This window comes from Alexandromys fortis, unplaced genomic scaffold (genome assembly GCF_014885135.2).
Source record: "Alexandromys fortis isolate MF-2015 unplaced genomic scaffold, M_Fortis_MF-2015_v1.1 scaffold_166, whole genome shotgun sequence".
NCBI lineage: Eukaryota > Metazoa > Chordata > Mammalia > Rodentia > Cricetidae > Alexandromys > Alexandromys fortis.
The window spans coordinates 1,186,830-1,202,283 of NW_026068102.1; the positions used below are offsets into that span (position 1 = coordinate 1,186,830).

Below are 15,454 nucleotides of genomic sequence, written 5' to 3' on the forward strand. Positions count from 1 at the left end.
CTTATTTCCCGAGCCTGACGTCCTTCGGGGTTAAAATGTGACAGGATCGCCCTGGAGATTATAAATGGCAGGGTTGTTGTTTTCGTTGTTGTTATCGGTTTGGAAAGCCTGGCCATGGCCAGTGGCAGACTAATGCTTGGCTTCTCTGGTTGTCAAGGTTCAGCGAGTTTAATGGAGAGCAAATGCTTTCCAAATGCCAGGTCTGTGTCTTCTTCCAGATAGAACTGGGAGCGCCAAAGGCCTTGAACATTTAATTTCTCAAACTGTAGCCCAAACCCTGCCTATCTAAGGCAACAGAAACTGCTTTTTTCCTTAAGCAACGTTGGGAGCAGCAGCAGAAACATTGCCTCTGGAGTCTACATGATGTATGGGATTGTTTTGAAAGTTCTGGATAGTTAGTGTAAATGGGACACTGGCAACAAAAGGTGCGATGCTCATCTTGGCAACCAAACGGATGTCTGGGGCATTATCTAGCAAGTTCCACACTCTTGCTTTTCTCATGTCACTGTCAGATAAAAGAGAAAGAATCCAGCCATTTTCTGGATACTGATTAGCTCACCAAATTTCATCCTTCATTTCCCTTGCCATCTTCACTGCTAAAATGCCAGCCTACAGACTCAGGCCCAGTGTCAGCTAAAGCCATTTAGAAACATGACAATACATGTCAAAATCTCCACTGGAGAAGGGAATATATAGTTAGTTCACAGTGACTGTGTAAAGCTTACTGTCACCCTAGTCATGTCATGTCTAGTATTCCTACACTGGGATAAGTTAGTTTTTATGCATGGTAAAGTAATCTCCTTTACAACCCATATTTAAGGGACAGTATATTTATGATTTTTCTGTTTTCTGTCAATATAATTCTAGCATGGATGATGTTCAGTTAGCATGCAGTTTATATATGGCTTCGTAGTGCTGTCTCTGTTGACTGGTCTACAGAAAGTGCTCTTGCATAGAAGTACTTCATCAGCTAATGGAACAGCTTGATAATTATGATACTTGACTGTAGCTGGTTCAAAGATTATGGCTAAACCAGAGACAGAATTGATTATAGGGCTATTTGGGTACTGACCTGCTCCTTGGGAGTGACTAGTGATGAAATAAGTATTCTAAGGGCCCAATAACTCATTGGGAAATACTAATATCTAGGTATTAATATCACATAGTTATCTTTTGGTTTTAACAAAGTACCTAAGCTGTGGTGACTACCTTTTTAAGTCACAGACAAAGTTCAGAGCAAGCCTTCTGTATCAATAGCTAGCAGATATGTCAAGCAGTAAAACCTAACAAGTGATTCAGAAAATTTTAGAGTGTTTCATGAACTGGTAAACTGTTTTGTCGCATATAATTTGGATGATTGAGCGAATCATTTTTAGCATTATGATTGTAAAGTGGAGAAGCACTCATGTCTGCTGATTGGATATTACGCACTTCATGTTCGTGATGGCCTCTTAACCATCGCTAAAGAGTGGCCAGTAAAGATTAAGTGAAAAGGGGAAGCACACAAACTTTGCAGCTTGGGAAACTATATGGTCAAATATAATAGTTGAATACAAAGCATAACACTGGCTGTAAAATAACAGAGTCATTGAACAAAATATTAACCAATCTGGTATTAACATGGTACCAGGAGAGATATTATAACTTATAAAAGTTAACTGCTCAGTATGTAATTTTTGTATCCACTAAAAATACACCCTGATATTTGTCTGAAACCTTTTTTAAAATTTCAGGTCCTATTATTGAATGACTATTTAAAGGGAAGAATGAATGTGACTTTGATTTATTTTATATGATGCTTCTCTAATTGCTTTTTACCCCTAAGAGAAAATCCTAACTCTAATAGCCACTATGGCTGCAATTGCTCAATATGGATTGATAGTTACTTTTCTCAAGTTATGGTATCTTAAGCATTACTAGCCGATTACTTCAGGTCCTTCTTTGGCTCCTGTACTTTTTGCCTTAGATTCGCTTCTCAAAGTATCCAGCAACAAGTACATTTCAGAGAAGGCATGCTAGAAATCTGGAGAGAAACTGTTTGGCTACAAGTAAACGGCAGTTGGTGTGCCAAACTTAGTAAGTCTTTAGTAGATTTCAAGAGCAGATTGTGTTTTCAGAAAGTGATGGACAATTTAAAAATAAGCCAATCTAAGCTGCAACATATCTGTTTATAAAGTTTATTGGGTACTGCAGTTTGCCACTTCTAAGACAAGGTCTATAGAAGTGACCATGAAGTAGCATGAGAGGCTATCTACAAAGCAGGGTGCTAAAACCCATTGAATGTACCAAGGCCTACCACATATGCCTAACAACAGGTTTTGTTTTGAATGCGTTTAAATGATATGTATTGTTTTGAAATTTCAGGATGGTTTTATTAGAGTTTAAGAGGAAAACCTCAGAGCAGGCAAGCTGTAGTTCTTAGCTGCTGCTTGGTGGAGATGGATAGAGAAGAAAGCAGAAGACAATGAGTTTTGAGCACCAGAGAAGTCTGTGAGCAGCTACATGAGTTGAGAGCAGCAGGAATATTTAGACAAAAAAGTGAGATTTCTCGAGTCAGGGAAAACATGCTTAGGATTTGGGTTGATATTCAAAGAAGAAGTAGAAAGGAGAAAAAAAAGAAAAGTTACATTTTTTTGAGGTAGAGCTAATAAATGTAAGGGGGCTCTGTGGTCATCTATCAAGGGAGAGGCGTATCGTGTGTACTTACCTCATTAAGGGGAAAATTATTCCACCCATCTCCTCGGTGTGTCTTCAGGTGTATGATCTTTTCTCTGGATTTTGTTGTACCTTGGTTATGAGTTGGCCAATTTGATTAACTATTAAGGTGATGGAAAAGTAGTATGATATTGTAATGTTACAATCAGTGGGACAGTTCAGAATGACATGTTTCTACCTGGCACCAGAAATAGAACACAGAACTCATTCTTGGGCCTGACGAAGTAGCTTACTTCTAATGGACCTCCATGAAACCCTTTCCCTTGCAGATTACATTTTGAATCTTATTTCCTTTATTGAAATATTGTTTTCATTAGTTCTTTGAGGTTCGTATATGTTTTGAACATCTTTACCTACTCTTCCTCTAGTTCCTCCCAGATGCAGCCTTTCCCTACTTATTTTGTGTCTTTTTTCCTCAACCCACCAAGTCCAGTTTGATGCTGTATTTCAGGGTGTGTGGTTGACTTAACATGACTTATATTTTTAGAGAAAATAGACACTCCCTCTCCCATCCGCTATCTACTGCCAGTAGCTCCTTGGCTAGCAGTGGGACTTCATGCCTACCTCCCTAAGATGTGGTTTGGCTTGAGTCTTCACTGGTCCTGTGTATGCAGTATAACCACTATGAGTTAGTTAGTATGTGCGGCTGCCCTACTATCATCAGAAGACACCATTTCCTCATATTCATCTGCATCTTGCCATTAGGATCTTCTCACCCACCTCTTTCAAGACACTACTTGACATCTGGGTGTAGATGGAGAGGGGTGTAGATTTTCCAGTAAAGGGCTGAGTATTTTAGTCTCTCTTATTCTCTACACCCTGATCAATAATGAGTCTCTATATTAATCATCATCTACTGCACATGGGTACCTCTATAGTAGGATTTGAAGTCTTTTGGAAATATGCCAAGAGTGGTACACTGTATCACACTGATTCTGTAGTGCCCCAATAATTTAAATCCCACTGGTGGTGAATAAATATTTCCCTTTCCGTATATGAAGGCCAGAATTTGTACTCAAGTTTTTTGATTGTTTGTTTTTAATCATAAGCATTCTGACTGAGGTAAGAAGGAGCCTCAAGGTAGTTAATTTGAATTTCTCTAGTTGCTAAGGATGTTGAACATTACAAAAACTATTTCTCCTTCATTTGCATTTCATCTTTTGAGAACTGTCTGTTTAGATTCTTGCCATAATTTTATTTATTTATTTATTTATTAAAGATTTCTGATTCTTCCCCGCCACTGCCTCCCATTTCCCTCCCCCCAATCAAGTCCCCCTCCCTCATTAGCCCAAAGAGCGATCAAGTTTCCCTGCCCTGTGGGAAGTCCAAGGACCACCCACCTCCATCCAGGCCTAGTAAGGTGAGCATCCAAACTGCCTTGGCTCCCACAAAGCCAGTTCGTGCAGTGGGAACAAAAACCCATTGCCATTGTTCTTGAGTTCTCTGTAGTCCTCATTGTCCACTATGTTCAGCGAGTCCGGTTTTATCCCAGGCTTTTTCAGATCCAGGCCAGCTGGCCTTGGTGAGTTCCTGATAGAACATCCCCATTGTCTCAGTGTGTGGGTACAGAACAGAAGAAGTTCAAATGGCCATAAGACACTTAAGGAAATGCTCAACTTCCTTAGCGATCAGGGAAATGCAAATCAAGACAACTTTAAGATACCATCTTACACCTGTCAGAATGGCTAAAATCAAAAACACCAATGATAGCCTTTGCTGGAGAGGTTGTGGAGAAAGGGGTACACTCATCCATTGCTGATGGGAATGCAAACTTGTGCAACCACTTTGTAAAGCAGTGTGGCGGTTTCTCTTGCCATATTTTTTAATTTGGTTTTAATTTTCGAGTTCTTTGTATATCCTAAATACGAATCCTTTGTCAGATATGTAACTGGTACAGATTTTCTCTATTTTATGGGATCTAATTTGTTAATCTTTGATCTTAATGCCTGTGCTATCAGTGTCCTCTCCAGAAATCACGCCCTGTGCCAATGAGTTCTAGTGTATTTTCTACTCTCTATTTTATCAGGTTATTGAGTCTTATGTTGAAGAGCTGAGAGATAAGGATCAGATTTCTTTCTTCTACCTGCAACTATCCAGTTGGACCAGCATCCTTAGTTAAAATGTTAGCAGGAATGGAGAGAGTTTACATTCTTGTCTTGTTTCTGATTTTAGTGGAAATATATGAATTTTTCTCCATTTAGGATTCTGGTGACTATGGGCTTCCTGTATATTGTCTTCATTCTATTGAGATGTGTCCCCTCTATACCTGTTTTCTCCAGGACTTTTATCTCAATTACATTTTTTCGGGGGGTAGTTAATTTAGTTAGGGTTCTACTGCTGAAATGAAACCATAACCAAAAACAACTTGGGGATGTAGGGTTCATTTTGCTTGCACTTCCACATCACTGTGCATCACTGAGGTTAGTCAGGACAGGAACATAGAGGCAGGAACTCAATAAGAGGCCATGGAATAATGTTGCTTCCTGACATGGTCTCCCTGGCTCGCTCAGCCTGATTTCTTTTGACACTCAGAACCACCAGCCAGGGATGGAACCACCCTCAATGAGCTGGGCCTTTCCATGTCAATCATTAATTAAGATAATACCCTCCAAGATTTCTATAGCCCAATCTTTTAGAGACATTTTCTCAGTTGAGATGATCCTTAGATATCTCTAGATTATGTCAAATTAGCATAAAATCAGCCAGGGCAGAGGTGAATTTTTGCCTGGGTTTACTGTCAGGATAACACTGCTATTGTAAAAGGAATTTGGAAAGGTTCCTTTTTAAATTCTTTTTGTAAATAGTTTGACGAATGTTGATATTACTTCTTTGAAGGTTTGGTAGCATTCTGCAGTGAATTCATGGATCCTCTGCACTCAATGTGTCTGGCACTGAAATTGTTTTGTTTATTTGTTTATTTTATTGCTTATTTAGAGAGTTTTGAACCAGTCATCTGTCGCTGGATGTATGGATCTTTTTATTTATGTCATCTTGATTTAATTTTTGTAGATTCTTTCTAATCTAGAGATTCATTAGTTTGGGAGAAAATCTAAACATATAAATCTCTAAAGTTAAAAAAAGGGCATCATGAATCAAATGAACCTAGTAGATATTTACAGAATAATCCACCCAAACCAGAAAGTATATACAGTCTTCTAGCAGCTCATAAACTCGCTTCAAAATAGACTACATATAAGACACAAAGCAATTCTCAATAAAAAAAAATAAAGTGTTCAGATTATATTCTTCATTCTCTCTGATCACAGAGAAATAAAGCTGGGTATCAGCAGTTATACAAGCCACTGAAAATACATAAATATATGGAAACTAAAGAACAAACTACTGAACAATTGGTGAAGGAAGAAATCAGAGAGAAAATTTGAAAATTCCTAGAATTAGATGAAAATGAAAACACGATGCACAAAAATCTATGGAGCACAGAGAAGGCAGTCCTTAGAAGAAAACAGTATTGCCAATGTTAAAAATGAAATATCTCAAATTAATAGCTTAGTAATTAACCAAGTTGTGTATTCTTCCCTGGTGAAGACTGTTTCTGCCATGGTCAGCATCCCTTAGTTGCCTGCAGCATTTATGTAAGGTTGAGGCGTCATGGGTTTTCCCTGGTCCACTTTGCCATTTCTACTGCTGTTATCCTTGTTCAGTTCTTATTTAGGTAGCTGTGTTGGTGAGACTTTATGGATGTAACTTCTGACTTTGCTAGGAGACAGAGTCTCAAAGAAAACATCCTGATCCTCTTATGATCTTTCCACCCCTTCATCTGCAATGATCCGTGGGCCTTAGGCTTAGGAATTTTGTTACAGGGTTCCTAACTCTGCATTTGGATTGGTTGTGGTTTTCTGTAATGGTCTCCATCTGTTGCAAAGAGAAGTCTCTTATATAGGGGGTGAGAATTACCTTTATTGGATGGTCAGCCCTGAAAACATGCATAGAAGTAACATTACACTGACCAAGCCAGTGTATTTATATGTTTAGGGAAAAAATACATATGCATGCACACATATGTATGTAACAGTGATATTTGAGAAAAGAGACCATGAATTCAAAAGAGAACAAGAAGGGATATGAGGGTTTGAAGAAAGAATAGAAAGGGGAAAATGATGACATTAAAGTATCAAAAAATAAAAGAAATCTTTCAAAAATAACTTACCGTTGTACCCCAAATCCTTAAAATAAGCAAGAAATAGTAAATCTCTCTGAAACATCTATTTTCTCATAATCTCAAGCAGCATACACTGATATTAGAATTGAAAATATTCATGTAGTATAGAGCTAAGAATAAAAACCTTAAAGTGTTTATCTCTAAATTTCAGCTCCTCATCCTGTGAAACCATATCCTGTGCCAGGTAGACTGAGAATGAGTGAGTAGGGAAGGCCTTCCTATGTGTAAGAGAGGACTAGTAATGGAATATTTTTCTGCCATTGTTCTGTTGAGCTTGGGGGAAGCTTCTTCCCGAACACTGATACCATGGATATTCACATGCACACTATGAGCATACAAAAAGTTATTTTATCTGCTGCAGCAAGATATCAACTTGATGTCTTTTTGATAATTTCAAACAACAACAAAAATGTCTTTGGCTTGATTTTTGTGGTTTTTTTTCCCCACATGAATTATTTTTCCTTAAATCATGTGCCTCCCTTCATCTAGTATTTTGATAAATTTGTCAGATATGGTGTGGGTTTAACAAATGGTCAGATGATATATGGAAGTGTTCAACCTATGCTCATCAGTATTTTTCTTTGAATAACTAACTTTCTTTTGTGCTTTTTCTTTGAATTGCGGCCTATGATAGAAATAAAAACACTAGATTAATCTGTGAATGTAGACAACATATAAAGAATTTTTAATACTATTACAACTCATTTTATTAATCAGAATTTGAATCCTTTTTGTTTTGTTTGCTTAGTTCATGAGGTGATTTTGTGTGGTCTCATAGGTGAGAGAAAGGTAATGGAATCAACCTTGTGAACTTAATTTCTGCATCCTAAATAAATAGACACAGTAGACTAAATAGATAGACACAGTAGAGTGTCCTCTTCCTTTTTCTTGTCAATGAAATCATCTAGTGGTTAAAAACCGTCTCTTTTAGAAGGGCTGGTATCTATGCAGAAGCAGCCTTAGTGCCAGAGGACAGACTCAGCGCAAACCAAACTGCAGTGACATTCACAGAATGTTGTTAGTATTTTATTAAGCTGAAAAGCAAATAATTATCTAATAATTCTGTTTACTACACCAAAATCTTCTAGCATCTATGAAAACAATGACTATAGCCTTTTTGTAGCTCAAAAACCATACTTTATAATCATTTCTTTTCAAATAAAGGACACCATATTCCTCCTTCACCTGGAGAAATGTATTTCATTTGATCACAGTGAAACAATACTCCCACTTTTCTTTTCTCTGTGGCAGAATGGGTAAATATTTTCCGACCTATGACCTCACTAGAAAATATAATGCCTTTGTCATTTTTATTGTGCTTTTTGCTGCACAGTGGGCACATAAAGTAAATCTGAGGCTTACTGCAGAGTTGGAATAATTCTTTGTTACATCTAACTAATTGGGTTGAGTGGTTCTTACATGGCTTGTTGTACTCCACATTGAAATCGTAGGCCATTTATCTAAAATGAATTGTACGGTTTAAACCACTTTGACTTAATGACCCTCCAAAACCATGCTTAAATACCAGATATTACTGTCCCCATAGATGCTACATGTTTCATTTGTCGTGCATACAAATACCATTGTTCTTCTATTTTAAGAAACACTTATTGTCTTGTGGATTACACTTTGATATATTTTTCTAATTATTTCTAGTTTCCTTTAAACAAGCACATTTGTAAATTATAAGAGTCCATTGAGGAATAGTATGCGCCTTTAAAATCTTGATAGATGAACGCTATCTCGCCATGTAGTTTAAATGTCTAAGTATAATCTTTCTGATGCGAATCACAGTGTCTACCCAATAACAAATGTGTTTTCCCCAAGTACTCTAAAATTTCATTTATCTCTCCCCTTATTTTATTCAGCAACAATCTGCAACTTATTTTTCTTCCAGAAAATTGAATCTGTTACTGCTTAATATTCCTCCCCGTTTTTAAAATGTGGTTTATATTGGCATCAGAGCAGCAATTTACATATTTGGGGATAACAAGAATGCATGCCAGAAAAAGATCAACATAAAATGAAATGCAGAAAAGCTGTTTTCCTTCAACAACAACTCAAAGGGAAACTAAGAGAAGAGTTGATGAGCATCTGGCCTGAATGTGTCACTTCTTTCTTTAGGTCAAGTGTGACCAATATTGGCCCAGCAGAGGCACTGAGACTCACGGGTTGGTCCAAGTGACGCTGCTGGATACTGTGGAGCTGGCCACATACTGTGTCAGGACCTTTGCACTTTATAAGGTTTGCTCTTTGTCTTTCTTTCTCCTTTGGTGTTCCTCCCATTATTTAAAGAAACCAAAATCCCTGAAGTCTTACCTAAATCTTGGTCCCACTCTCAACAGAGAAGAAAGAAGTCATCCTTGAATCTCAGTCAGCCTAGCCCCTTTCCTCTTGGACTAGTGTTTTATCAGTAACTGTGAAACCTATGCTCTGAGAAAGTTTCCCAATGGAAGAATTAATTCTTCCCTAGGAATACACAAGAACACTCCTGATGCTTGCAGCCAGATGTGGAGTGATTCTCATATGAAATGTTCACATGCCTGAGCAAATACTGCTCATTTAGGGAGAGCTCAGGGCTTGGGGCTCCAGGTAGTGTTTATTAGAAGGCTGTTCTCTAAGAGGAAAGAATTGAGACAGCACGTTTTAGTATAATTCATCCTTGCCACCTAAGGTTAGAAAGCAGCATCTGAAACTCTATTCCTTTGTCACAGAATGGTTCGAGTGAGAAGAGGGAAGTGAGACAGTTCCAGTTTACCGCCTGGCCAGATCACGGGGTTCCAGAGCACCCCACACCTTTCCTAGCTTTCTTACGAAGAGTCAAAACCTGTAACCCTCCTGATGCAGGGCCAATGGTTGTGCACTGCAGGTAAGGACCAGTGAGAGCATTTGCTTTATTTGCAGCCAAAAGGACCGGGAGTAGAAATAGAAGTACAAACTGTTCTCTGCTGAATGTTCTCTTTGCAGCTTGTTGATACTGGGAGATGTAAATACCTGCATTCAAGTGGCTCTTGCTAATTGAGCCCTGTACTAAGGTCAGTAGGAAAGACTTGATAGAAAGGCATAATGCCTCTGGATGCAGGACAGGTCCTCCCTACCACATTCCCACCCCACCCACTGATTTCTCTATGGTGCAAAAGTAAATAATAAACACAAAATTAATTGTGTATGTGATCATAAATGAAACAGAAAGTATTAAATGTTCACATTATCATCAGGGTTAAATTTTACTTTCTATCTAGTAAAAAGCTCTTTAGAAATATTTTATAAACTTTTTAGCAGTCTTTTGTGAGCTGGATTGATACAACATTTCCATTACATAGGAAAAATGTGGAAGAACACAATGCTGCAGTCATCCAAGCATTCATGGAGGATGATTTAGTATAAAGCCAGATGTAATTTATCCATTATTAATATCAGTTCACATACAAAAATACACCATCTTGATCTTTTAAATGTATTTGATAAAAGACATGTAATTTAGAATAAATTTTATTGTGTACATTGAAATGATAAACTGTATTTCTCTTGAAATATATAATTTATACCTTTACTTAATTCTGACTATAAGCCACTATATAATCACACAGTGTCTGTATGTGTAAGTGTTCCTGTATTTTAATATTCAGTTTATCTCTTCCAGATGCCTGAGCTCCTCTCAAATATCTCTAGTAATAAAGTGTTTAAGATGCCTAGTTAGACTCTCTATGTTCTCTAATGCTGAATGTATTCTGTTCGGGACACTACATGAATCTGCTCATGTAATTCCACAATAGTTCCTTATAATCTGAGTAATTCAAATATGTCTTCTTGAGCAATGAAATCAAACTAAAGTGGAAGTTTATAATAAATAGGCAAGAAGACTACATTTTGATCCTATTTATCATAAATTAATAAATATATTTTATTGGTACATTAATAATTATAAATTATGTCATCAATTGATAGCATCATTTGGGCTACATATTATATTGTATTATAATAAACCCTCAGAATGGGATCATTTGGGGCATAGGAGAAGAATGAAACCTGGAAAATTCACCTGCCTGTCCACCCTAAGAAGGTAACTACTGAACAATGGCCTGCAGATGTCTGAATGGGAGAGTTTCTCTCCTAACAGAGGCAGTAATAGAGCTCACTTGTGTTCCTGGCTGATATCTTATAATTCCAAAGCCCCTTCGTGTATCACTTTTAAAAAAAATATTCCTAACATTTTCATGCGAGGTTAAAAGACGCATAATTGAGAAATCAAGAGATTTGAGTTGAACAGCAGTAGCTTGCTGGCTTGAGTAGAGTGCTCGCCTCAAGCTCCTGTCTTCTTATCTGGTTCTAGCTCTTCCACATAAAGGAGAGGAACCTCTAAGCCCTGCACATCAGTTCTCATTCTCTACATGATAATAAGACATAAAATCATTTTCTTTCATTTGAATAAGTAGTTTTAGGTAGTGAAAGCCAAGTCTTAGTCTCCTGCTGTTAGTTTTAGAACATGCTCTGTGCTTTGAAGTATAAACCTTTTTATAAGTTTTGAACAGCTAATGTAGCTAGTTACATGTTATCCCTACCTGGTGCAAGCTAAACTTGCTTACGAAGATCGTATGGGCAGTATCCCAAACATTTTCAGGTGGATAAACAGGAAAGTTGACCTCAAAGGAGAAATGCTGATCTTATAGGCCTTATGGCAAAAAGAAGCAGACCTTACACATATGCACCAGTGCACATGCACACACACCTTCAAATAAAAACAAAGAGAATTGTACTTATAAAATAAGAAGAACAAAAATTAGGAGAAAGCAATTATAAAGTTTCTATTGAACCAAAGCATTATGGTTTTATGATGTGCATTGCATTTAAAATCTAGCACCATCTTAGGGCTGACAAACTTGCCATCCAAGCTTAGTTCAATCCCCAGAACCTATGTAAAAGTGAAAGGAGAGAACTGGTACCTCAATGTTGTCCTCTGTTGTAATAGGAGCAGCGGGCTGGGTCCCACCACCTGGCTAGCTTTACCCAAAATAATTACACGGAAACTGTATTCTTTTAAGCACTTTTAAACAATAAGTTCCATCCTCTTATTGGCTAGCTCTTACATATTGATCTAACCCATTTTTAATAATCTGTGTAGCCCACAAGGTGGCTTACCAGGGAAGATCTTAACCTGCGACTGTCTGGAGTGGGAGAATCATGGCAACTCTCTGATTCAGCTTCTTTCTCCCAGCATTCTGTTCTATTTTTTCTCCCTACCTAAGGGTTGGCCTATCAAATGGGCCTAGGCAGTTTCTTTATTAATAAGAAATCACTCCCACATCAGTCCTTCAGCTGCCCCTGGGGCTCATGCACCCCCCATCTAAAAATCTAATAGATACATTATTTTTAAACAACGATTTTTTAACTAAAGACGTGCTTCCATTTCTGTAAGGTGGCGACATCAGGAAACAGTTGATAAAGCTTAGGAGGAAAGTAATGACTGAGAGCAAATGGGGACAGCACGTTGTTATGAAGGTTCCATGAGCAGCAGACTAATATCATTTCAATAAAAATGCTCATTTAGTTAGATTGGAGCCCAGGAGGGTCAGTTTGAACCTATCTGGAAGCACTACATTCCACACAGGGAGACACTATCTTGAAGTCACCAAGGGGAAGTGTCCACCGTGATCATGTAACAAGCAGTTACAAAGTGTTCTTGGCTTTCAATATTGAACCTCACGTTTAGTTTCTCTTACTGTATGCTCAGATGTGTCTTTCTCTACAAAAGAAGCAGTGATAACTGAGACTAACTACAACAAACCTAACAAACAAACGGTGAGCATGGAGGAGAATCAGAGAGGTCTGGGGATAGCCAAAACATTCACATTTTATAGTGACTCTGCTTGTTAATGGGTAGGCCAGAAGTAAGGAGGAAAAGCCACTGAGTAAATAGAAATTAGAGCAATTTTTAGAAAAGAATTATAATGCTTGGGTATTAAAAACGTTTACAAGGATGAGGTTAGCAAGTCAATGATGGAAGAGGGAGGGGCAGAGGGAGAGAATGTGAGTATGGGAAAGCTTGGTGCCTCACAGGCAGGAAGAGGTACTGGAAATAGCTGTTCTTCAGAGGGAGTGCTGCTGTCTCTGGAGAATGGTTGCTCATTACCCACGAGTTTTGTGTTTCAAAAATTTATTGAATTTCCCCTAGTCTCTGTATTTTATTTGTCAACTATGTCAACACTGTTCACAGCAGTAAGGACTTTATGGGGATGGAATATAATGTCATGAAATGATTTAACGGTGTGAGACAATGTTACATTATCACTATGTTAGTATATAAGTGTGTATGTACACACATATAAAAATCTCAGTCTGAAACTCTAAGAAGAGCTGAACTACTACTGAAATGTTAATAGTTAGATGTGGACATATATCCAAATAGCAGAATACTTGTCAAATTTTTTAGTATTTTCTAGAATAGTAATTTCTCTAGATTTTTTTTCTCAGTAATAGATACATTTTAATGGTTTGAATTAGAGAATCCAGCTTATAACATCAGTCTGTTCTTTTTTTTTTAATTGATTTTTATTGAGCTCTACTTTTTTCTCTGCTCCCCTCCCTGCCTCTCCCCTCCTCCCTTTAATCCTCCCACCAAGGTCCCCATGCTCCCAATTTACTCAAGAGATCTTGTCCTTTTCTACTTCCCATGTAGATTAGATCTATGTAAGTCTCTCTTAGTGTCCTCATTGTTGTCTAAGTTCTCTGGGACTGATCTTATAGAAACCTGAAAGCATTTGATTCTTCAAATGATGCTGATAAGAACACATGGAACTTCACACTGGAGTTCTAAGTGCCTTTAAGATGAAGTCTTAACGTAGTAGCATCTTTGCTTTCATGGCCCTGTATAAAGAAAGGTGGTTTCAGATGGTTAAGTGGCATCAAAGTCATTTTTAAAACTCCTTAAGAATGATCTATATGTTCTATTTTCTTGTATTAAAAGACAATAAGAACCCATTTCCTTTGAGTATATAGTCCTTGTTAGAAATGAATTTGAGATGAAACTATAATTTCATTGAAGCAGTCATAAAAGTTTAAGCCATGATATTCTTTAGTTATATATTTTGATTTCAGGAAAATAAATTTTCTTCATAGGAAATATGTGTTTATTATGTAAGTAAACAGGAAGAGAGAGGGCATGACACCCTTGAACATGTCTTTTGAATGAAGCAATCTTAAGAATAATAAAACACTCCTCCTGAAGGTCATGAAAATCTTTGAGATTCTCAATTCAATCCAAATTCCAGATTTAAAACTAGGTAAATCTCAGGCCAGATGAACATTAATAATGTCTTAGGATCACAAATAGGCCACTAAGCGTGATCAAGCTTAAAAGTCACATGATGGATGGCTCAATTGGTAAAGTGCTTAAAATGTAAGCCTGAAGACATGTGTTCAGTCCCCAGAATCCACGTGGATATGCTGGGCTTTGAGGCTCTGTGAGGACTTAGGAGTGCAAACCTGTAGTTCCAGAGGGAAGGATGTACAGACAGAAGGATCTCTGAGTTTTCTGATCAGCTAATCTAGCCTAATTGGTGAGCTACTGGCCAGGGAGAGGCCATTCTCAAAGGAGACACATAGCCTCTTTGAGGATTACTTTGAAGTTGTCCCCTGGACTCCAAACCCACATACATATATACACCTACATAAACATGTGTACCCACATGTACACATATAAAAATGTACACATGTATGTGCACATACTTTTTTTTTTTAAAAAAAATCATACATTTGGTGTTGGCAAGAATCCTAAAAGCCAATCTTCATATTAGTTTTCAACTTTGCATATGACAACTAAAACAAGAAACTACTTAGGCCTTCTTCACTGCATAACCCTTTGTCCCTAAAAAGAAGTAAATATTGAGGAAAATTACCTTCTCAAAATCAAACCCCTTTCAAATATTGCATCCAAAATACCTTGTGACACAAAGAAGCTACTAGGTCTGTTAAAAACTTAAGTCAAACACTTAAAAACATTCATTCTGAACGCCATTCTAATTTTTCCTAGTGTTCCATTAAAATCTTTTCTTCTGTGAAGAGACAATATTTTTACCAAATACGATAGTTTTGTGATGTTTACGAGCTGAAAGAATAAAATAAGGTTGTCCATAAACCAGGAAAGTTTGTTTTTGCTGGAAGCAAAGACCTGTATTTTGAGATCTGCATTTCGTTTACAGCCATCTTAAGTTCACAAGTAAGATATTCACCTTTGCAGGGCAAGTTCTGGACCTAGGACTTTAGCCTAGTGAGACCTGCAGGCACCAGGCTTTTAGAAAACATTAGCATTTCCTTTGTTAGTCAACAAGCACAGACCCTCAGTATTTACCTATCAGCTAAGAATGTCTCCAGGCCTGAATTCCAGCAGACCTGACACCTCCCCTCCCCCTTGCCCATTTGCTGTATAACAGCTTCTGAAAAATAATAAACTCAGCGGCTAGATCAGAAATACTGTCTTGCCGTCATTTCTCGTGACTCTTGCTCTTCCATTCCTCCCCACTAGGTTTATCAGGGATCACTCATTCACATCCCACTGGCCAG

The 15,454-nt window shown here is 37.7% G+C and overlaps 1 protein-coding gene across 8 annotated transcripts in view; it reads left to right on the forward strand.

The window, feature by feature from the left end:
• The window catches only part of Ptprd (protein tyrosine phosphatase receptor type D), a 470,962-nt gene that overhangs the window by 417,271 nt on the left and 38,237 nt on the right, over positions 1–15,454 (forward strand). For 7 of the 8 annotated variants that reach the window (XM_050123912.1, XM_050123917.1, XM_050123913.1 and 4 more), the window contains 2 exons: positions 9,020–9,139; positions 9,610–9,764. In XM_050123912.1, coding sequence (XP_049979869.1) covers positions 9,020–9,139; positions 9,610–9,764 — 275 coding nt within the window. Of the gene's footprint in view, positions 1–9,019; positions 9,140–9,609; positions 9,765–9,862; positions 10,339–15,454 lie in introns of those variants that run through there. The other variant, XM_050123920.1, reaches the window with a different exon arrangement.